A 24,630-nucleotide genomic window follows, 5' to 3' on the forward strand; every position below is an offset into this window, starting at 1 on the left:
TGAAGTACTAAATAACGAGGTTCTTATGTCAGGCTCATCTTCGGATGAAGGACCAGTTGCTCAACGAAAGAAGACCATCAAAGCTATCCAAAGAGCTCACGAGAATGATGAAGCAAATGATGCTGAACCATTTTATATCCTTCAAACCTTTAATACAACCCAAGAGTTTAAAGAAAGAGTTAAACTCCATGCTATTAAGACAAGAAGGGAACTTGATTTTGAAAAAAATGACAAGAATAGGGTAAGAGTTGTATGTAGGGGGACAATACCAAAACTGGGAAACTTAGACAATAGTGGGGAAGGTCAACAAGAAGTCAACAATGAAGATGAAGAAAAGTGCCCGTGGAGCCCCTATGCTAATAAATGGAAACGTGACATAAAATGGATGGTCAAATCTTACAACAAAGAACATCAGTGTCTCCAAACGCGGAATGTTAAAGCTTTTACTTATAAGTTTCTCGCCAAACAAATTGCAACTAAGGTGGAATCTAACCCAACTATTCCAATTCATGCTTTACAAGAACAACTACAACGTGATTACCAAGTGGGACTTTCCAAGATGAAGGTGTTTAGGGCTAGAACTAAAGCTCTCAATCAGGTGAGAGGGGATTATGTTGGCCAATATGCCTTATTGAGAGATTATGTTCTAGAACTTCAAAAACATAACCCAGACACGACTGTGAAGATTGATGTAGAGAGTGAACCAAATCCAAATGCAGAAACTAGAACTTTCAAGCGCATTTACATCTGTCTTGGTCCTTTAAAAAAGGAATTTGCTGCTGGAAGAAGAGACTTTCTTGGTCTTGATGGTGCTTTTATGAAGGGTCCATACCCAGGACAAATACTTTCAGCTATGGTAACCTTTTTTCATATGAACTACATTTATATCCATTGAGTTATATTATAAAAAGTTGTATTTTAGGTTAATTGTGAAATATTTACTTATGTAGGGAATTGATGGTAACAATGGAACATATCCATTGGCTTATGCTGTTGTGGAATCTGAGAGTACCAACTCATGGACTTGGTTTCTAACTTGTCTAGAGGATGATTTGGGTTTAGGAACCAACTTTTACATTTATGACAGACAGGCAAAAGGTATTAATTCGAATATCAAATTAATACATTATATATGTTATACTTTTAATACATATTTTCCATGTATAGGGAGTGTTACCTGTTATAGCAAAGTTGTTTCCATGCGCTGAGCATCGTTATTGTCTTCGTCATATCCATGAAAACATGAAAGCTACTTGGAGGGGAAAGCAATTCAAAGACCTGCTATGGGATTGTGCAAAAGCATCTACTGTTCAACAGTTTCAACGATCAATGGAGGAAGTAAGAAAACTTAATAATGATGTGTATGAGTGGCTTAAAAACATTCCTCCTCAACATTGGTCTCGTTCACACTTTACAGGTAGATTTTAATGTTAAATCATTAGTTTGTAACAAAGACTGATGCATTATTATTGATTTATCAGGTAGAGCTCATACAGATGCTATGCTTAACAATATGTGTGAATCTCTGAATAACAAGATTGTTGAAGGTCGTGATGTACCAATCATTACAGGTTTGGAGTACATTAGAGAGTACTTAATGAAGAAAATTGTAACTGTGCAAAAGGAAATTGATAAAGCTACAGGCCCCTTGACTCCTACAGCTACCATATGGGTTGGAAAATTGAAGAAAGAGGCTACACAATTAAGGTTTGTTTTCTATGGTAATGGGAAATATCAAGTCAGTAAAAATCTTATGGAACAGTTTGCGGTAGATATGGGCCAACAGACATGTTCATGTAAAAGGTGGGAACTAATAGGGATACCATGTGCACATGTAATAGAAACTATGTGGGAGATGTTGAAGAACAAAGAAATTGATAAGATACCAGAACATTGGGTGAATCGAACATATTGGTTAGAAACATGGAAGAATATGTATTCTTTTACAATTCAGCCAATCAATGGAAGGAATATGTAGGAGAAGTCTACATGCCCTACAACCTTACTCCCTCCAAAACATCATGTGCCCATTAGAAGACCAAAGAAAAAAAGAAGGAGATCTGCCATGGAGGTTGAGGATTTGGTGAAAGGTAACCAATTGTCAAGAGCACAAAAGTCAGTGACATGTTCTAAGTGTAACAAAAGTGGTCATAATGCAAGGACTTGCAAGGGACAGAAGGCTGGTGGTGCTGGAAGTGCAAAAGTGAAGGCTAGTGGTGCTGGAAGTGCAAAAGTGAATGCAGGTGTTAGCAAAAAAGGGAAAGGTGTCCCATAAATGTGGCTTTTAGGTGCTTATGTATTGTTTTGGTTGATGTTGACAAACATAGTCTTAATTTGAACTAGGTTATATGTTGTCATGGTTGTGTTGATTGCTTTTGAAAAACAATGTTGTAATTATAGTATCTAGTTTTAGCAATGTACTTTGCCTTTGACAAACAATGTAATCTTTTGATTGCTTTTGGCATTGCTTTTATTTTGGTCACCTGTTTTGCTCATTTTTTGACAAACAATGTAATCTTGTGATTGCTTTTAACATTGTAGTTTTACACGGATGGTCCCAGTATACCTCACAAATTGTAAAATACAATGAAGTTCAACAAAATATCATTTTCATTGATAAAAGGGTATAACAATAAGATTCATTACAATGCATTGATAAAAGGGTACCATTGATACAAATAACATGCATTACAAAGCATTGTAAACAACAGCAACTATATCAATTGATCTTAAACCTAACACTACAACTTGTAAACAATTATCCCAAAAAACAAAACCCAACTGATTATTAACAATGTCTTCAGATTCCGATTTTGGACCTCAAGTTCTTGAATTCGGATTTCAAGCCCCTCATTTTTTATTTCCGCCTCATCACCATGTTTTTCATCATCTACCCACTTAATAAAGCCAGACCTTGGTCCATGTACTGTCAATGGCTTCGATTAGCACATACACATACTAGGGTATAAAAAGAAAATCCCACAAAACAATACAAGATCATACCTCTAACGGGCAAGCATAAAATGCCCTACCTGGGTTTCTTTTCGTAGTTTAAGTTCGTATAACGCCTATTGCACCACAATTGCATTTCACCATTTTTAATCGGCTGTAAGAAGAAAGGTAGAAGGAGAAGACTGCGATTGAGAAAGAAATGAGGGAGGAGGACGAATAAACCATGTTTAAAGCCTGGGTGATATGAAAAGACAAAAATACCCCCAACGTGCTTTTCACGTGAGGGGTTTCTAACCACAAAACAGACGGAATGCTAAATGAGGACCAGGCGGGTTACGAATTTTAACATTAGGGATCACCCGAGTTAAAAATCTTGCTCAGGGACTAGGCCCGCAGGTTACCCCAAACCACATGGACCATCCGTGTAATTTACCCCCCCCCCCCCCCCCCCAAAAAAAAAAAAAAAAAAAATTAGTGTCTTTTGTACCATTATTTTATTCGGGTTTGACAAATCATCATGTCACGATAGCACAACATAACCAAATAGTGTCATTTCAAAATGTCACGTTAACAAAAACTGATACATGGTAACTAGGGTTACCGGTCAAATGATCAAAATCGAAAAAAATAATAAAAAAAAAAAGAAATTTAATGACTAAATTATAAAGAAAACATAACACAACATCAAATATAATAGGAATTTTTATAAAAACATAATAACTTTATCTAGTTAGCCTTTTGTCAATGTTTTAAAAACCAGTTTGAACCGACCAATCGAACCGTTTGGACTGGGATCCGGAGAAATGAGCAGTTCAACTAGCATCAGTTTTATGTCTATTTCTGAACCGAAACGAACCAATCCGTTTTTTTTTACAAAAACTCGGTTGAAACGATTAAATTAAATAAAAACATATGAAAATGAATCATTTTGCATAACAAATTTTGGTGTTTTTGTTTACATCTATTTAAATTTCTTTGAGTAAAAACACATGATAAATGTTATGAAGTTTTTTAATGCATTTGTATTCATTTAAAACTTTATTTTGTTTCCATATTATACTTTATTTTTATTTTTTATGTATATGGATTAGTATAAAATTTATGATTATATGTTTTTTAATGTATTTAGACTGATCTACAACTTGTATTTATGTATATTTTTAATGTTAAACTTGTGTATTTTTATGATAATAGGAAAAAATATGAAAATTATAAAAACCAATAAAACCGATAGTCGAACCGGTTAAACCGAAAACCGATCATTATATCTGTTTAACTAAAAACCCGGTTTTTAAAACATTTTGTTTTGTTTTTGTTAGAATATTTGATAGAACATGAGTGAGTATATTATATTTGGCAGGTGACTTTCTTTATACAGGCGGGTGTCGCCTACGCTTCACGGCCGTACTACATCGGAGGCTTGGAAACCACCACAAATCGTATCGCCTTGTTGTGAAAGTTTAACATTTTAAATTAGTTTTGATTCTTTTGGGCTATGCATCATTTAGCCGTTATATCAAGTTCAAAACTTTCTAACTGGGTTTCAAAGATCAAAGAGTCGTCGTTCAGTGGGAGATGGCAAGATGTATTGTCGTTATACAATGACATGAACAAAGCAGGTGTTCGATTGACAGAACCTTCATTGTTCCATCCGATTTTAAAGGCCTGTTCGGCAATATCTTTGGCACATGGGAAGTCCCTTCATGCATCTGTAATTAAGCTCGGAGTGGAATCAAGCACATCTATTGGAAACTCTATCATGGACTTCTATACAAAAGCTGGGGATGTGGGTTCCACAATTAGCCTCTTTGGCTGCATGAAGATCAGGGATTCTGTTTCATGGAATATTCTCATTTCTGGGCAGATTGATCATGGTGATTTGGACCAAGGAATACGTTCGTTTATTCAAGCTAGAGCAACAGGATTTGAACCCAATGTCTCCACCTTAGTCCTTGTAATCCAAACAATTCGAACACTCAAAGCCTTACACGAAGAACAGAAAATCCATGGGTATATGATTAAAACCGAGTTTCTAGCCATCTCTTCACTTCAAAACTCTCTCTTATCCATGTATGCAGATACGACAATGGAGTATGCACAGAAGCTGTTCGATGAAATGCCAAACAGAGATGTTATCACTTGGAGTGTCATGATTTCAGGCTATGTTAAAACCAACAAAAACCATCTTGCTTTACAGATTTTCAAGGAAATGTTATCACAATCCGGACCTGAACCAGATGAGCAAACAATCCTAAGCGCCCTCAAAGCCTGCACCAATTTAAAGAATCTTATTACAGGAAGAACATTACACGGATTCATCTTTCACAAAGGTTTTCATCATGATACATTTCTAGGAAACTCTTTGATCGATATGTATTCCAAATGCAATGATACAGATTCCGCATTACAATCCTTTACAGAAATCCCTCTTAAAAACATCATTTCATGGAACTCTATCATATCCGGATTAGTATACAACGAGAAGCATTCTGAAGCCATTCATCTTTTCGATACAATGCAAAATGCCAAAATTGACCCTGATGCAGTCACATTGGTGAACCTCCTACAAATATGCAAACATTTTACAGATCCTTTAATTTGCAAAAGCATACACACTGTGATAATCCGAAGAAACCACGAGTTAAATGACTTAGTAGTGAACACTCTAGTTGACACATATGCAAAATGCAATCTTATATTCATCGCACATAAACTCTTCAGTTTGATCAACATCCACGATGTTGTTTCTTGGAGCACAATGATTGCAGCTTTCACATACTGTGGATTCCCTCATGAAGCAATTAGGGTTTTCCATGAGATGATGATCGACTCACAACATAAACCAAATGCAATCACTATGTTGAATCTTATCGAAGCATGTTCATACGATTCTGATTTAAAATTACCAAAATCAGGTCACGGGATTGCAATCAGATTAGGGTTTGCATCGGATGCGATTGTTGGGACTTCAATCTTGGATATGTACGCGAAATATGGCGATATAATGACATCAAAAAAGGTTTTTGAAATGATTTCGAATAAAAACGTTGTGTCATACAGTGCGATGATTGGGGCATACGGTATGAACGGTGTTCCTCACTCCGCTCTATCTTTACTCACCGAAATGGAATCACATGGTGTAAAGCCCAACTCCGTAACCATCCTCTCAGTGTTATCAGCATGCAGCCATGGAGGTTTAGTACATGAAGGGCTATCACTTTTCCGAAAGTTGACCGAAACCCTAGAAGTCAAACTTGGTGTAGAACATTACTCATGTTTAGTAGACTTATTAAGTCGAAGTGGGAATCTTGATCTTGCAATGAAAATGGTGGAAGGACATGAGAAAGGTGGTGTGAGTGCTTGGGGGGCCTTGTTGAGTGGTTGCAGGTTTAGCTTCAATGAAAGAATTGCAGAAAAGGTGGCGTCTTGTGTTCTTGAAATGGAGCCCAATAATTCAAATGGTTACATGCTTGCATCAAACATGTATGCTAAATTGGGATCTTGGGAAGATGTTGCAAGGATTCGAGGGTTAATGAGAGATAAAGAAGTTAAGAGTGTGGCTGGATTTAGTATGATAAATGTGAATAATAAGAGTTGTAGGTTTGTTGCAGGAGATAGAAATCAAGTTTTGTTAGATGAAATACGTGATACGATTAAAGAATTGCATGAGTTTATGAAGATGGATCATTGATTATATAAATATATAGTAATATATACTACATAAGTACAGATTGTATATATATGTGTATAGATATACATAAATAAAACAGATAATAATACTCGTATTATATAATACAATACACCCATAATTTAGAGGCTTAATCTTAAATCTAAATCTGAAATTGGAAACGTGGAATGATGATCATTAGGTGGGGGTGAATTCAGATCGAACCTAAACGGTGTTGTTATTGGTGTATTATTAACGGCGTCGTCTTTCTCCCAGTGACATCGTTTGTGTCCACCGAGTGCCTGCCCGCTTGAAAAGATCTTTGAGCAAATGCTGCATCTGTGTTGCTGCCCGCTGCCCAAAACCATCACCATGTTCATGTTGTTATCTACACATTCAAATTCTCCATCTTCAACTTCATCGTTTCTTGTTATTGCAAAACAACCTTTCACATTCTTGTGACTTGCCCGGTGCCCGCCTAACGCTTGGTGGGACCCAAATACCTTTTTGCAACTCGAGCACTCAAATCGGGTATCCGGATCCTGGTGGTGGTGGTGGTGACTGGTGGATGGATGGGCGGCGATGGTGGTGGTGGAGTTAGCGAGCATCAATAAGCATGCGGCCACGTATTCATCTTCTTCAGTTGTTACATTGGTGAAATCGTGATTATCCGGCGCCGGCGGGTGGTGGAGATTTGGTGGTGGGTTGATTCCCCGCCATGGTCGCTCAGGGTGGCAACGCATGTGGCCGAAGAGGGCTTTCCATGACCAGAACCGCTTCCCACATTCAGTACAGGGACGAGTGATTTTTGGAGCACTTGGGTCTGGTTTTTTCTTTGTGATGATGCCGGAATGGTTGCCGGAAGTTGAACTGCCGCCTGCAACACCAACAATGGCTTTGCTGTTGTGGAATCGGATCATCTTTGTGCGTTTCTTTCTGGGGTTTTGTTGGTGGGGGCGTATGGTGGTGATGGGTTGGATGTGGCCGACGGAGATGTCGGAGGTGTCAAGGGTTGGCCGGAAAATCTCTTGAGCATCAGGGGACGCAGGGCAGAGTTGTAAGTCCGATGAAGTAGTGGAGGTGGTGGCACCCATGATCGTGTGTGTGTTCATAATGTGGTTGCTAACAGAGATGAGATGGGAAAAAGTTGAAGAAGTGGCGGATGGGGTTACTTAAGGTGGTGGTGGTGGCGACGGTTACACACAGTAAGTGTGTGTGAGAGAGAGGGGTAGTTATTTTCAGTTATGTTTGATGTTTATCTTTTTGGAGCTATGGACTCCGGGAAGATGAGACTGGGCCTCGTTTTTCGGAGGTTGTTCTTTGTATTTACAGTCACCACCCTTCATCTCTCATTTAATACTGATTATCTATTAACCTTCGTTAATGGTTAATGGTTAATGTTTCTATTTCTCTTAAAAAATACTACTTTATATAAATAAATGCAGTTCAATTTGATTAAATGTTTTTTTTTTCACAGTTTAATGTGCATTTACGCAATAACATTTGTTTTTCTGATCAACAAACAAAAAAAAAGGTTTTTTACATCATGACATGGCACTCATTGGATATTTATTTATGCAATGATATTTTTACTTTTTATGAATTTGTATAAGAATTTATCAATTTGTGCCACAACATTTTGTTTTTTTTTTTACCAAGTTTTACAATAGACACGAATGTGCAGCCATGATTTAACTAATTAAACATATTACCATTTACCAATAAAATGTTAATTGTATGTGCATGGCCTAAAATGAAACTGTCCTTTTACATTCCGTATAAATTAAAATATCATCTTGTTATATAAATTTAGAACAAAATAAAATGTTGTATACATGTAAATGTACTCTTTCATATTTAGATTAAAAACAGTACCCAAACCTTATCCTAACACGCTCAGTATATTATTTACAAATCAATACCATTACTTGGAAATATAAATTGTAAAAAAAAAAAAAAAAATATAGCAATTATTAACAATTCCATCAAGGACTTCTAAGAAGAAAAAAATAAAGTATATGTATCAGTAGTAAGTTTTGCATGTCATTTCACTTGTTTGAGTCGGCTATCCATTGGGCATCAAAAATCTTTGCACGTTGGACCTCTTTTGCTGCAAATACACACAAAATGATGCAAACTTTAGACAAATTGTGTTCGTGTGTGTTAGGATTTATTATTGGTATTTAATTTCTTTGAAGTTTCCCAATATGAAGCTTGAAATGGTGTAATTCTATATCAAAGTGGGGAATGAAATCTCCAAATGTTCTTTTAGCCACACATGAATAGAGTTTTTCTTGTTTATGTATATTGACACCTTTTCCACCTTTGTTAACATAAAGGTTACAGATAAATATTACCTTCTTCCATTGAGAGTCGAATGGTTCTCCTTTCTAGTTCAACTGCAAGTCTACTAAGGTCAACTGAGGAGAGAGAGCGAAGCACTACCAAATAAGATTAACACTGTCACTGAGTGAGGGATTAAATTTTGCAAACATGAAAATGTAAAAATTACTAAATGCATTCAAGCACATACTCTGGAGATAATCATCTTGTGTTGATTGATCAACAGCCTTCAAAAAGTTTTGCAATAGAAGGTATCTCTCTTCCCAATTCTGAACACTCATTTTCTTTGTGTAATCCAATTGATGAGAATTGGAGGTGATATTGGTTACTGAAGGAAGTGCAGAAGAAGTCTCTGGAATATGTATTGGTGAATCCTTCATGGGTGATTGTTCTTTTTGCTCTTGTTCTTGTTCTTGTTCTTGTTGTTGATTGTTGTCATCCTGTTCAGATAGTGTAATTGGTAGATGTTTTGATTTGTTGTTACAGATGGTGTTTTTATGATGTTCTGATTCTGGTTTTCTGCGGACATAGACCAGATGCAGGCCATTATTTCTGATAGGGGTTTGTTGATGAGGAGAGTTCATTATTCATTAGGCACTCTGGCTAGGGCACAATGCTCCTTTTCTCATCTTTCAAATCTCAAAAAGCCTAACTTTGGAAACCCAGATTTTGAACTCCAATTTTCTGAAATTAAAATCAATTGTTTAACATAGAGTTACTTCATAAGATGTGATTTGAATTTTGAAGGTATATATGTTACAAATCCTTTTGAGAATCATACACAAAGACAACGTCCATTAGGAATCACCCAATCAAACAAATAATAAGCGTTAGCAGTTCACGAGATCTATCTATACGAATTGCCATCAAATTCCCAAAAGAAGTTTGAAAAGCATTTAAGAAATCGATAACAGAAGGGAGTAAAATTCATCGATTTTTAATATAATTCAGGAGATTTCGATGTTCCCTTACATCAACAGCTAACCTAACGGGAACAAATTCAAAGCCTATGAGGGTATGAATGAGTGCCCTTCTTAGGGAATGGAAGATTTAATGGAATTGAAAGAGAGAATCATACCTTGAGAGCAATGGAGGATTGGAAAGCAGAGAAATCGGGTCTGTAAAGTGGCAGAGAAGGAAGGTTTGGCGTGTGGATTGGAAAGGCGTTCGTTAATTTGCCGTTAAAACATGTGCGTTGACGGTGGTGATTTTAGTTCTTTATACAAGATCCATAAAAGGATTAACGCCACCGATGTTGGTATGTTTTCTATCGGTGTTGGCCACATTTAAAATGTATATCATTCTAATCATATTTTTTTGTGTTATAACTCCGTAAGTTATTGTCACTGTAACCCAACAAATTACGTATAATGGTTTAAATGGCCCTTCGTGACTATTTTTTGCATTTTAAAGGCATAAACTTTTTATTTACCGATTGGAAAAGTCATCTTACCCATTTTAGCAAGTTAACTTGCCTCGTCACTTGTCATGTATACATATGAGGTAACTCACTGAGTCAATACCGAGTTGACTCGATGACACAAAAGCTGACACATGCAAAGAGTAATTACCGTCTTTAATTTCCACCAACACCTCCAACAACCTTACACGAACACGACACGACACGATGTCGTGTTTTTTTTTCATCAACACGAAAACGAACCAATTAAAACACGACAACACGACACGACACGACACGACAAAGATAATATTACATAACTATTAGTGTATTTCATTCATACTTAAAGATATATAACACGACAAAAATGAAAAACACAACAACCATATGCGTAATCGTGTCAATTTCGTGTCGATTTCGTGTCGATTTATGAACACGAACATGACACGACACGACATCGTGTTTTTTAATCTTGACACGAACATGACACGAACACGAATTCAGATTTTGATTTCGTCCTGATTTCGTTTCGTTTCGTGTATTTTTGTCGTGTCATGTCATAAATTGACACCCCAACATGTGGGGTTTGAAGTAAAAAAAATCTGAAACTTGTTTACCATATTCGGGCAAACAATCCTCTAGAAGAACCCTTAAAAAACAACAGTGTCGGCTCCACCACCTTCACCCGACTCTTTAAATTCTAGTGAAGACATCAATTACAACGTGCTCTACTCAATTTTCTATGATTGTAGTCCGAAGATTACAGAAAACCAAACCGAAATGAAAAGGTTGAAGGAGCAGCTTGGACAGGAGTATATCGTTTGCAGGATCGACCACATCAGTCTCCAGCACAAGCTGGATGACCATGATCAGAAGTTTAAAGTCATTGGTGTTGCTATGGGTGGCATGATGGTGGGGATGCTCTTGTTGTTGGTGGTTGTGCTCTATTTCCTTGTTAAGATTGGGTGATGGGTTGATCTGCAGCTAAGGTGGTTGATGGTTAAGAAGGTCATTAGTATGTAGTGTTTGTGTGTGTGTGTGTGTTTTTTGGTATTTGTGTTTTTTTTTCGAAATATGTAAAAGACCTCTCTAAATGACAAGCATTATGTAAGTGAAATCCAATGATTAATGAAAGACCTATCTAAATGATAGGCATTTTGTAAAGTTGGGTGATGTTCTTTGTTGATTGTTTTGATCTTAATTAGTTGTTAATTTTCATTGAATAATCTGTTGAAAGTGTAATAGAATTAGGAAGAAGGAAAAAGTGGGGATGTTAGGGACCCCGCTTTCCTTGCACAGTGGGGGTAATATAGTCTTTTACACATACTACCCTTTCATATATACCAAGTAGTTTCATTCTAGCACATTGTTTTCTTCTTCAAATACTCTCCACTTTGAAGGTACATAATGAAGAACATGGAATGTGGATGTGGAGCGGAGGCTATAATAAAAACATCTCGTACTACCAATAACCCATGAAGGCCCTTTTATGCATGCCCGAAAAAGGTAATTTACCATTTATTCAAATTCTGATGTTAACCCTGCTTTTTTAAGATGTATTAATTCAAGCAAATAGTTGGAATCAGGATGCTCGTTCACGTTTTATAGCTTAGGTTGATGAAATGTAGTGCAACAATAAAGGTGTGATCATAAATCGGTTGTTTAATTCGAACAAAAAGCTTCAAGTTGAGGTCTTTAAGTTGAAGGTTTACCTAATATGTAGTTGGGTATTTTTTTTTCTGTTTAATCATGTACAAGTTGTAATGAAGGTCAATTGGACCACTTGTTATGTAACTTGTAATGCACTTTGATGTGTTTTGAAACTTGTAATGTACTTTATTTCGTTTAAGTTGTTATGTAACTTGTAATGTACTTTATCTCGTTTAACTTGTTATCTTTTAGTTTTAATGTGTTTTGTATGCACGAAATATGAACAAGCAAATTAAACAAAGTTAGTTACAACACAACCAACTTAAAACATAACAACTTGTCCAATTCCAAACTTAATAACCTACTACAACCCAATTCCAAACTTAACACTTAAATCCAACCAAACACAACCAAGTTAAAAGATAACAACTTAAACGAAATAAGATCCTAATCATTAAGCTCCAATGGGTTTGCACTGGTATCTCTTTTCCCAACTTTTCCCTTCACCCTCTTAGCAGGTTTCATCTTTATGATTCTCTCTGATTTCTTTCTTTTACATCTCCTTCCAACAGCAACACCTTCTGCTCCTTGACCCTTTTGCCCTTCATGCACTGATTTTGCTCCTTGACCATTTTGCCCTTCGTTGACACCTCCTGCTCCTTCACCTTTTGCATTGACTCTTGTTTTCCTTTTTTTAACATTTAGTTTGGGCCTCCTACCAACTTCAGGTTTTTGCACTTGAGGTCATTCAACTTGAGGACATGTGACCTTGTTATGCCCCACATTTTTACACACACTGCATGATATTTTTTCCCTGCCTTCGACACAGTGTGCCTTGGTAGCTTCTCTGATGCATCTCTTCTTATGTTAACCTTTGGTCTACCTGGCAATCTTCTCTTCATTAGTGGAAGAGGTGGTATGAAGTCAGTAGGTGGCCACATATTGCTACCATTCATCCCCTGAATTAGATACTTATAGGTGTTCTTGTAGACTGCTCCATAGAACATTGTATCAACATAACCACCAACATCTCTATTGAGAAATGATATAGTTGCAACTGAATGCACACATCCATACCCATTAAGTTGCCACACTCTACAAGTGCAATTCTTCTTGTCCAAGTCAATAGCATAGGACTCAGCCATGTTTCTTGTTTCAAATTGGTTTATACCACTTGGTAAAACCTACCAATACCTAATTGTTGGAACCTGAAAGTGAACCTCTAGCAATCATTGATACTAATTCCGAAGTGTGTTTGGTTCCGAAGAGATAGGTGCTCCAGAAGTTGTCCGGAGCTGAAGATAAGAAGTAATGGAGAAAGGAGAGAAGAAACTCATTTCGGAGTATCTCTCATGTCCGGAATGCTTGCATATCCGAAGGATGCTATTTTTTCTTTTGTCATTTATTATATTTGTATTGATGTAACGTCTCATAGGACTTGGCTTTTTGTACTCATAGACAATCAGAATGTCAGAAATAGTTCTTTTGTCCAGTCCTATGTAAGTTACTTGGTTAATTCTATGTAGTACTCTCTCCTATATATAGGAGCATTCAATACAAGTCAATGACGGATCTTTTCTCTTACTTTTGGCATTTATCTTTATCACATCAAAAACATTCTAATTGTTCATTTATTGATTTTCCTTGATCATTATCTACTTATTCATACTTAATGTCTTGATCATTTGTTGAACTAATTATCTAAGACTTAACTGGTCTTTCTAGCCTTGACTTGAACATCCATTTGCAAGCAGACATTGATCTCAAGCATTCACTCAATGTTTGAGTTCTCAAACCTTGTCCCTGTGCAAAGTTCTTGTTCTCTCAATTGGTATTAGAGCTTGAGTGGTTGTCCTTTGAATCTATAAGATCAAATTATAGTTGGTTTGAACTTACTTTGGTATTTCAACCATTTATGTGTTAAGGATAAAAGTTCTTATATATACCACTTAAGCTTGAAGATATCTTGACTTCAATGGCTGCTTCAAATCCTCAACAAATGATTTCAATGCAAATCGCAAATAGCGTGGGTGGCCCTACACGTGCCCCATTGCTAGTTGTAGAAGAATATGATCATTGGAAAGTTAGAATGGAAAGGTTTTTACTAGCCACAGGTAAAGGTGAAGAGATCTGGAGATCCGTGAAAGAAGGTCCACATGTTCCTGTTAGAACCGTTGTAAGAGATGCTACTGCTCAGCTTATGGGTCAAGATGAAGCTCGTCCAGCCTCTCTAACTGCATATGATGTTAAAAAGCTGCATGTTGATCAAGTTGCCTTCTCGGAAATGGTGTTTGGTGTTCCTCCATCACTCTTTGAGCACATCAAGCTATGCAAATCAGCCAAGAAATTTGGGACACTCTTTAGGATCTGATTGAAGGTTCCGAAAATATGAAGGACAAACGCCTCACCTCGGTTGTCAATGACTTTGACACTTTCACTACCACTCCAGGTGAATCTGTAGCCTCAGCCTCTAACCGATATTGAATCGTTGTCAACAACATGACTGCTCATGGGATTGTTCGAACTCCTCTCGAGTACAATCTCAAGTTCTTTAACAGTCTTGGTAAAGGATGGGGAAATGTAAAGTCTTGTCTTCAAAGTAATGGTTCCATAAAAAAAATTGAAACTCTATCAACTTTTTGGTGAGCTTCAGGGACATGAATCCAATGTTGCTCAAACCTTAAGAGAACTTTTCGGAGGACCACTCGCTCTAGTTAGTTCTTTTGAATCAACCATTCCAAACCCACCTGTTCCGGAACCTTACAAACCCGCTGTTCCTCTGACTCAGTCATCCTTAACCTCCTTATCCACACATATCTATCCCGACGATGATTCTGAAACTTCGGATTCAGAACTCCGTTTCCAACAAGAGTTTACCCTATTTTCAATGAAATACAAACGTCCTTTCAATCCCGCTTACAAACCATACCAAAACAGGTTCAGTGCTCCTCACCAAAACCATCCTCAATCATATTCTGCTCCGGAACCAAAACATACCTCCGAAAACCCTCCTACATACAAGCCTAACCTCACTAAACCAAACTCAGCTCCAAAATCTTCTCAAAATTCCAAATCAGAAAAACCAAATATTTTGTGTCACAAATGTGGTCATGAAACCATTTTGCCAAAGATTGTCTAGCTGATGCTACACAAAAATCAAAAGTCAAAGACTCAGCTTATTATGTCCAAAAAGCGCAAGACCTGGCAGAAAGTGAGAAGGCATTTGTCACTACATTTTCAAGAGATATTGAAGGATACTGGTCATCCGGAGATGATGAAGATTTGGTGTCTGGAAGGAATATATGTTTGATGGAAAGACAAACAATTGAATGTGATGAAGGTTATTGGTCTTCTGGGTCCGAAGATGAAGATGATGTTGTTGAACCTCACTACTGCTACATGGCCACTAATGATCCACCAGGTCGAAGCATTGTTCAACAGGTAAAATCCATGATCTCTGATAATAATTTTGATTTGACTTTATGTGAACCTTATCTGACTCAGATCCAAACAAATATGAACACTATCTATAAAGCCTATGAGTCTGCCATAGAAGCTAGTGAGAAGAAAGACTGTGAACTAAGACGTCTTAGATTACGTTTTGAGGATAAGAAATTGAAAATCAAGTCTCTAGAACATGAACTTGAAATTTCAAAAGATGAATGTATCATTTTGAAGGATAAATGTGAAATCACTTATTTTGAACGAAACATTTTGATTTCTGATAACAAACGTCTCAATGCCTAAATAGATGTTTTGCATAACTCTGTAGACATGCTTGAAGCTGACATTCGAATGACTCATAATTTTCTTCATCCATGGTCAAAAGCTCCTGGTCTCGGAAGCGAGTTTCCAAAACCAATTAATAGTCCCCTGAAGGAATTGCAAAATTTGTCATTCATGAGAGAAGTTCTGAACATCAAAATTCAGACACTCCTGTTTCCTCATTATCACCCCTTCAGGAAGATAAAAGATCTTTTGAGTCCCTAATTCCTGAGTTCCAACCAATAGTTGTCAAGTGTCCTAATTCCATGCCTCTTCCGCCTCTGATAAACCTGGACCTGAATCGGACCACAGAATATCATCATAGTCTTTCAAATTGTTTGGACCATGTTCCTATAAGCAATCACGTAAACAACTGTGTGATTGAGGAAATTATTCCGGAAACAACTAAAGTCAATGCCTCATAATTCATATGGGCATCTTTAGATGATAAAATTGAAGTCTCAAGCAATGTGTCATCTGATTCATGTGAATCGGACTCTGTAGTTCTTTCAAAAACCAAATTGGTTCCCATCACTCCCAAATTTTCAGATCCATCCAAAGGACAATCCTCTGGATTCTCTCCTCATCCTAAAAGAAAACCAATGTTGAATAGAAATGATGTTGTAGATCCCAAGGTCGAAGCGAGAAATGCTTTCAAAAAGGAAGTTAAAACTACACAAGATTCCATATTCCTTGCTAATTCTAAACCAAGTTCATTCCGGAATCCTCGTGTCTTCACTCATAGTCAAAACTCCTTTGTTCCTACAAGAATCCTGAAGAGACCTTCCGAACCTCCTGTTCGTTCATAACCAAAAGAAGTTTTTAGCTCCAAATTACCTCAAGCTCATGTTAATGTCAATGTCAAAACCATCCAAAATACCTCACCACCACCTCAAAATAGGGGTGTTGAACGGGTAAAATTTTCGGGTTTCGGGTAGAACGGGTATTTCCTTAGGAAAATAATACCTGATACCCAACCTATATTGTAATTCGGGTTTTTGGGTTTCGGGTATTCGGGTTTCAGGTCGGGTCGGATAATTATCAGGTATACCTGAAAATTTCTTAAATGACACTTATTGATAATTTTTATTTTTTTATTTTTTTATTTTTACATGTTGGTTGGATTAATAAAGAATTTGGTAGGAAAATACTTCATACGATTAACAATACAAATCATTATAATATGTTATGTACTTTTTTAATTCCATTCCGTGCGATAGTGAGAAACTGAGAATTGTGATAATGATTCAGGACTTCAGTTTCAGCGTCGTATTCCCTTTGCAAGTTTGCGTCGACTGTCGAGCCATTGTTCATAAGAAGGAAACGAAGGGTTTTGTTTTATTTGAAGTGTGCGTACGTGACTACATTGTATATTTAGTATTATTTAAAAAACGAATTCGGGTATTCGGGTATACCCGAAAATATATATTCATACCTAAAACCCGACCTATATTATTATCGGGTTAACCTATTACCCGAATGTTCATACCCGTTACCCGTTCTACCCGAATTCGGAATGGTTCGGGTGGGTAGAACGGGTTTCGGGTTTTTTCGACAAGCCTACCTCAAAATGTATCATCTGTTTTTATTGCAAAATCTGATGACACAATTTTTAAACCAAGAATTTCAAAGAACAATGTGTTACCAAATAAATTCACAAGTCCAAAAATCACTGTTTCAAAATCTTCAAACAAAAATCTTGTGTGGAAAATCAAAACAACCATTAACAAAGCAACTGTCTCAAAGATAACAAAATGTGTCCATCCTTTGGATACCAAAGTTCAGAAGAAGTCAGTTCCTAACCCACAAATAGTTGAATATGACTACTAGATAGATGAAAAGACTTTAGCATTCTGTCTTTTTCCAAAGCACTCAAGAAATCTCACCAAAAAACAAGTAGTTGTTCCAAAGTCACAATTAAAGTCCAAAGCCCATGCCTATGTCCCAAAATCTAACTCGGAGCCTAAAAGCTCCATTGTTCACTAAATTTGCAGGCACTTTGTGCTTGGGAGCAAGAAACAATATGGTATATAGATAGTGCTGGCTCCATGCACATGACGGGGCAGAAGGACTTTCTGCGCGATTTAAAGCTTTCTCCAAATGCTGGCTATGTGACATATGGCAACAACTCCAATTCTCAAATTCATGGTTACGGAACACTCACTAATGGAAACTTCTCTATTTCACATGTTGCTTATGTAGCTGACTTGAAACATAACTTGATAAGTTTTGCTCAACTCACTGACTCAAATCGACGTGTGGAATTTTGCAAAAAATACAGCTATGTGATGACTGAAGACCGAAAGGAATGTTTGATAAAGTCTCTTCGCAATAAAAACATGTAACCTATTGCCATCAACATGATTATTGGCAAACCTCAACTCTGCCTTCTCTCCAAAACTGTTCCTAACGTTAGTTGGTTATGGCACCAAAGGCTCGCACATCTGAACTTTCGGTACGTGAATGATCTTGTATCAGGTGAAATGGTAAGAGTTTTACCTCTTCTCAAGTTCGAAAATGATCATTTATGTGTTGCATGTGAGTGTGGTAAGCAATCAAAGAAGGGTCATCCTGTCATTATCGAAAAATCTATTTCAGATCCATTGGAACTTCTACACATTGATCTTTGTGGACCATCCACTGTAGAGAGAGTCTTCATCATAAGAAATACATTCTTGTGATTGTTGATGACTTTACAAGGTTCACCTGGGTCTTCTTCCTACGGCTGAAATCTGAAACAGCATCTGAGCTCATCCACCGTCGCCCTACCCTAGATTTCACTTCATTCTATGCTCATCAAACTCCCCGTCAGAAGAATCCGAAGTGATAATGGTTCGGAATTCGTTAACTCCACCATTGAGAAGTTTCTCATAGAAAAAGGGATCAATCACAACCTCTCAGCTCCCTATACTCCACAACAAAATGGTGTAGTTGAAAGATGCAATAGAACACTTGTTGCAGCCGCTCGATCAATGATAAACTATACAAACCTGCCACTCTATCTTTGGGATGAAGTTGTATCCACTGCCTGTTTCACTCAAAATCGAAGCATCATCAATCGACGTCTCAACATGACACCATACGAAGCAATGAATGGTCGAAAGCCAACTATCTCGTTCCTACATGTCTTCGGATGCATATGCTTCATCAAAAACAACTGTGATCAGCTTACAAAGTTCCAACCCAAAGCTGATGAAGCTATCTTTCTTGGGTACTCTTCAAAATTCAAGCCTTACAGAGTTCTCGACCGAAGAACTCGTGTTCTTGAAGAAAGATTTGATGTTACCTTTGATGACAACTTCGTTCAGAATTCTAGCCCCTCTTCCATCACTACTCACATTATGGAGTCTGATGCTCCTTCGCCAGGATGTCCGAACCCTCAAACTATTCTCGAAGTTGATTTTGAAATCCTCTTTGGTCCTTCCAAAACCGCTCTTGATTCAGAATCTCAATCAAAAGCATCTCTTATTCAAATTCCTCCTTCGGAAGCCCCAGTTTCTCACAACCTATCCGGTCCTCTTCCGAGCCTGTTGCCATTTGATTCTGAACCATTTCAACCTTCTCAGGTTGAGGGGGAGAATAATGCTAATCCCTCTCATGAATCAAATGTGGATGGCTTCCAAGATACAACTGTTGAATTCGATGACTCCAATCCAATCAACAATAACGACAACAAAAATTTCTTTGAGTTCCCTTCTGATGATGATGTAAATCTCTCTGGTTCAGAAGTTCAAAGGGAGCATCATCCTCAAATTCAAATCATTCAGGGGGAGCAACTAAATCCTATTGTTGATATTGAATTGACCGATACTCAAGAACTTCCCAAATTGCACGTCTGGACCAAGGATCATCCTCCAAACCAAGTGATTGGAAATCTCAATGCTGGTGTACAGACTCGCTCTGCTTCAAGTATCCAAAATGAATGTCATTTCTTAGCCTTCATTTCTATGATCGAACCAAAATCCATTAAGGAAGCATTGGATCATGTTGACTGGATCACAGCCATGCAAGAAGAACTGGCTGAATTTGGCCGAAACGAAGTATGGACTCTTGTTCCTCCTCCTCCAAACCACCCTATTGTCGGCACAAGATGGGTATTTCGCAACAAACTTGACGATGCAGGAGTTATCATCTGAAATAAGGCAAGATTGGTAGCTAAAGGTTTCACTCAACTTGAAGGTCTTGACTACGACGAAACATTTGCTCATGTTGCACGACTTGAAGCTATCAGAATCTTTCTTGCATATACATCCCACAAAGGTTTCAAAGTTTATCAATTGGATGTTAAGAGTGCTTTTCTTAATTGTGAGCTTCAATCCGAAGTATATCTTCAACAACCTCCTGGTTTTATCAATCTCTCATTTCCGAACTATTTTTACAAGCTCCGAAAGACTGTTTACGGACTTAAGCAAGCCCTTCGGGCTTGGTACGAGACTCTCACTGATTTTCTCAAGCGCTCCGGTTTTCAAAGAGGAATACTTGATCCCACTTTATTTCGAAGATCAAATGGAAAACATCTCATGCTGGTACAAATTTATGTGGATGACATCATTTTTGGGTTTATGGACTCATCCATGGTTGAAGACTTTGCTAACTTAATGATCAAATGATTCCAGATGGGCATGAACAGATAATTAAGTTTCTTTCTAAGCCTTCAAGTTAAACAAACTAACAAAGGCATTTTCATCCACCAAGAGAAGTATATTTCTGAGCTTCTAAAAAAATACTCTATGGACACCTGTACCTCAGCAAAGGTACCTATGGGCTTCGGTCACAAAATCTTTGCCGACCCTTTGGGTATTTCTATAGATGAAAAGAAGTATCATGGAATGATTGGATCCTTACTTTACCTCACTGCAAGTCGTCCAGACATAATATTCTCAACATGTATACGTGCAAGAATTCAAGTCAATCCAAAGATGTCTCATCTTTTGGCTGTGAAGCAAATTTTCCGGTACCTCAAAGGTACAAAGAACCTCGGAATCTGGTATCCAGCAAATGAAAGTTTCCTTCTGCAAGCTTACTCTGATTCAAACTATGGTGGTCTTCAACTCGATAGGAAAAGTACATCAGGAGGATGTCAATTCCTAGGTGGTCGTTTAGTCTGTTGGTCATCCAAGAAACAGAACTGCATTGCTCTCTCTATAGCCGAAGTTGAATACATTGCTGCTGCCAGCTGTACCTCTCAAGTTCTCTGGATGAAATCTCAACTCTTGGATTATTGTAACATCCAAAAATTTCAAGCCAATTTAAACTATTCAAAAACAACCCAGTTTCGTTAAGTTATTACAAAAAGGTTTTCAATACAATTATTATCAGAGTCTCCCCAGAGGCCAGAACCATATCATAAAACATAAACATGAGGAGCGGTACGATCACGCCTTTGCCTTGCCACGGTCTCCTAAAATACCTGAAACATTTAAACCACAACTGTAATCCCGAAAGCTTAGTGAGATACCCTAAAAATACCAACCACATATACCATACGCATAGCCTGGTCCACTCTCCGAGCCTCGGCACGTCTGGTCCGCCCTCGTGGGGCCTACAGCCTATCCGGACCACTCGCTGGGCCTTCGGAATATCCGGTCCGCCCTGTGTATGTTGGCCTACAACACAAAGTACGACCCGCCTCAACCCAACCCCGATCAACCAACCATGTGCACATAAACATGTAATCATATAACAATTAATCACCAATCAACCGATCTAGCAGATCACATAACATAACATCATCCTAACCAGAATACCGACCTAACCGGTCACTAGCATATACCATCCTAACTACCAGGATGCAAACATAGCAAAGCAATAACATAACAACGATACCCGGATTACAATTCGATAAAGGGCCGAGTCACCCCGCTGACTCGTCGAGTCCCTATGCTCCGAAACTCCCATAACACGACTCAACTCGCCGAGTTCCACAACTCTGAGTCTAATCGCACTCAACTCACTGAGTCATCCCTTGACTCATCGATTCACAGCTCAACCAGGAAAGGTTAGGACCTCACGACCAGACTCGCCGAGTCCAAGGCTGTCTTCAACCAACTCGCCGAGTTGTTCTTCCAGCTCGTCGAGTTTCTGCCTATCTTCATGCAACTCGCCGAGTGCACCCATGTGACTCGCCGAGTACCACTAGCTCTTAACCCATACAGAGGCTTTCTAAGCCATGCAGGGTCTCCAATCCATAGATCTACTCTTATACAAGCCATTCCTCACGTAAAGTTGCAAAATTTACATGAATCCAAAGAGATCTAATCATAAAACACTCTTGAGCTAGAGCTTGGGACAAGAAGGCTTCACCAACAATTCAAAGACAGGAACTTTATGCTCTTTTGGATCATCACTACTCCAGATCTGAGGTAGCAACCTCAGATCCAACCTCCAAACTCAAGATAGCACTAGATATACTCCCAAAATCCCACAATTGATAGATCTAGATAGATAATGGTGGTTGTCGAGGCCAACACAAATAATAACCCTAAATATTACACACTAAAATAGTGTATAGTGGTAAAGGGATCGAATCCACGGAGATTGGTTCAATTTATAACTTATGAAAAATCTCTTTATAAAAATACTTGAAAATGACAATAAAAATAAAATGGGGGGTTTTGGTGTTTTGAAATACTTGAAACAACTAGAATTAACTATGATTTAAATAGACAAATGCAACAAAAATAAGAGTTTGATGTAAAACCAATGAGGGAGAGATGGTTGACTTAAAGTTTCCTCACTTTGACTTTTGATGAACATATCATTAGAATCCAATGGTGCAATACTTTGATTTAAATCCTTAATTTGGCTATAGTAATCCAAGGAGCTTGAGATTACCTAGACTTTTCTTAATTGTTGAAATGGCTAGAGAAGCTCATAACAATTTCCTTAGTCAAAGTCACTAATTCCAAATAGCATGTAATTAGTGAAAGTCAACTAGCATTAAGAACCAAAAAGTCACCAAATCCAAGAGGGGTCAAATGCTTTCACCACCATGTTGGAGGAAATGTTTTTATGATTGTGTGAAGCAAAAACAACACAAAAATCATTTGTTGCTTGCTAATTTGAAGATCCTTTACTTAATCAAGAAATTAGCCAACTAATCACCACAAACATATTTAAACTCATGAACTAAAACATACAAGTAGTGATAAGATGTTAAAACACAAAACATTCCCATAAAGATTTAAGAACATGTTCATGGATTCTTCAACATTCAACAAAAGTTCAAAGGATTAACCAAAAGTCAACCAAGATTAGTTTAGCCAAGCATGGCTAAACACAAAGAAACAAAGTTAGAGAAATTTGTACCAAACATTAAGCAAGAATCAAGAGGTAAAAATATGATGTTCTTCAAGTGTTCTTGGCCTTCAAAAGTCTTCAAAACTCCAGAGAGAATCTCCAAAAATCGGATGTCTAAGAGTGTGCAAAAGATGGGCACCAACCTTCCTCAAATAGCTCAAAAGAAGGATTCCCGAAATTGCCCCTGCAGGGCCTTGCGCGACCCGCGTGCTGCTGCGCGGGTGGGTTGCGCGGGTGGTACCTGACATGGGCTCCTTTGAGATTTTGGGCCTCTAAAGCATATCCCACTAGCCCAGATCGAATCCAATCACCTCCTAGCCCATTTTCTTCAAGTTTTTCTTCATTTAAAGCCCAATTTGACCTCTCTAAATCCTCCAAAGCTCGTGAACTCGCCCGATTAATAATTTTCAAACGCTTGAATGTTCCCCCGCATCTTTCAAATTTAAAGCTCAATTCTTCCAAGCCTTCAAGCAATTGACAAGTCCACCCCATGAATCACCTTCATAGCCATCAAGCATGAAATCTCCAATTCCCTTCAAGCCCAATCACCTCGCAAGAGTGCCGCCCCGCTAGTTTCCAAGAAAATCTGCAATAATGCTCAAGAAACTAGAAAGTACCCCGAAATGGTCATAAAAATAACAAAAGGGAAAATATGCATGAAAGTTAACTAAAATGCGAATGAAATGTACTAAAATAAACTATAAAAATAAGTAAATAAAATGAAGCTATCAGATAACAGCTCAAGCAACGAATCATTACCTCAAAAGAAGACTCCAACAGAAGAATAAGCCAAAACCTTGAAAAGCCCCTTGCTCCAAGCCTCTTAATCTTCGAAGATCTCCTCAACAAACACTCCTTCAAGATCAAATGCTCTCTAATTCTCTCACAAACGAATATTAGGGTTTCTGGACTTCAAGGGAGAGCAAAGAGGCTGGGGAGAGGGTATTATGTTCTTTATATAGGGCTCAACCCCCGGGATTAGGGTTTTCTCCATACAGCACCAACTCGCTGAGTCTAGCCACCGACTCGCCAAGTTGGCCACTTAACACGCGACCAAAATCGCAACCCTACTCGCCGAGTCTACCCACGGACTCGCCGAGTTGACCATCCACATTTTCACTTTGAACCCTGAACTTTCACTCCTGAACTCGGGATGTTACAATTCTCCCCTACTTAAATTAGGCTTCGCCCTCGAAGCCTGCGACAACACAACTCCAGAAACTACTCTCGCAATGCACCACCTGGCATTAACTAAACTAGGTTCCTCAAAACACTACCACCGAAACCTGAAACCCAACTCTTCCCCTGCGGTGTCCTGACCACCGCCTCAATCCGGCCTCCGGCTTCATCCTCTGATAACCACACTCATCAACCGAGTACCACTCCATGATACTTCAGTTGTTCCAGATCACAACAATCACTTGAATCTTACGAGCTAGATATAACCCTGAACCACCGGGATCCCGACCCGGTACCACACTACTATCATTTTCCTCGTCAGACATATCTTTCACCAAATTCACTGTTGAGACTTAACCTGCTCCCTTTTTGAGTC

At 38.1% G+C, this 24,630-nt stretch overlaps 3 protein-coding genes across 3 annotated transcripts; 1 reads left to right on the plus strand and 2 right to left on the minus strand.

The window, feature by feature from the left end:
• The first annotated feature begins 4,060 nt into the window (after nucleotides 1-4,060).
• LOC111888362 (pentatricopeptide repeat-containing protein At2g17210) lies at nucleotides 4,061-6,654 on the plus strand. The gene has a single exon (XM_023884549.3). The coding sequence runs from the start codon at nucleotides 4,448-4,450 to the stop codon at nucleotides 6,641-6,643; it is 2,196 nt and encodes a 731-aa protein (XP_023740317.1). The 5' UTR covers nucleotides 4,061-4,447; the 3' UTR covers nucleotides 6,644-6,654.
• A 108-nt stretch (nucleotides 6,655-6,762) lies between these two features.
• On the minus strand, nucleotides 6,763-8,155 carry LOC111888361 (zinc finger protein ZAT3). The gene has a single exon (XM_023884547.2). The coding sequence runs from the start codon at nucleotides 7,729-7,731 to the stop codon at nucleotides 6,763-6,765; it is 969 nt and encodes a 322-aa protein (XP_023740315.1). The 5' UTR covers nucleotides 7,732-8,155.
• A 243-nt stretch (nucleotides 8,156-8,398) lies between these two features.
• LOC111888393 (uncharacterized) lies at nucleotides 8,399-10,195 on the minus strand. The gene is made up of 4 exons (XM_023884580.2): nucleotides 10,041-10,195; nucleotides 9,153-9,646; nucleotides 8,977-9,060; nucleotides 8,399-8,729 (listed from the first exon to the last, which is right to left on the minus strand). The coding sequence occupies exons 2-4, from the start codon at nucleotides 9,544-9,546 to the stop codon at nucleotides 8,668-8,670; spliced, it is 540 nt and encodes a 179-aa protein (XP_023740348.1). The 5' UTR covers nucleotides 9,547-9,646; nucleotides 10,041-10,195; the 3' UTR covers nucleotides 8,399-8,667.
• Between the last annotated feature and the right edge of the window lie 14,435 nt (nucleotides 10,196-24,630).

Source organism: Lactuca sativa, chromosome 3 (assembly GCF_002870075.4).
Source record: "Lactuca sativa cultivar Salinas chromosome 3, Lsat_Salinas_v11, whole genome shotgun sequence".
NCBI lineage: Eukaryota > Viridiplantae > Streptophyta > Magnoliopsida > Asterales > Asteraceae > Lactuca > Lactuca sativa.

Coding starts and splice junctions, on each gene's coding strand:
- LOC111888393 (XM_023884580.2), bottom strand. CDS start 9,546: ATGAACTCTCCTCATCAACAAACCCCTATCAGAAATAATGGCCTGCAT. Junction 9,061..9,152: donor ACAAGATGATTATCTCCAGA/GTATGTGCTTGA, acceptor CTTATTTGGTAG/TGCTTCGCTCTCTCTCCTCA. Junction 8,730..8,976: donor TCGACTCTCAATGGAAGAAG/GTAATATTTATC, acceptor GTGTATTTGCAG/CAAAAGAGGTCCAACGTGCA.
- LOC111888362 (XM_023884549.3), top strand. CDS start 4,448: ATGCATCATTTAGCCGTTATATCAAGTTCAAAACTTTCTAACTGGGTT.
- LOC111888361 (XM_023884547.2), bottom strand. CDS start 7,731: ATGAACACACACACGATCATGGGTGCCACCACCTCCACTACTTCATCG.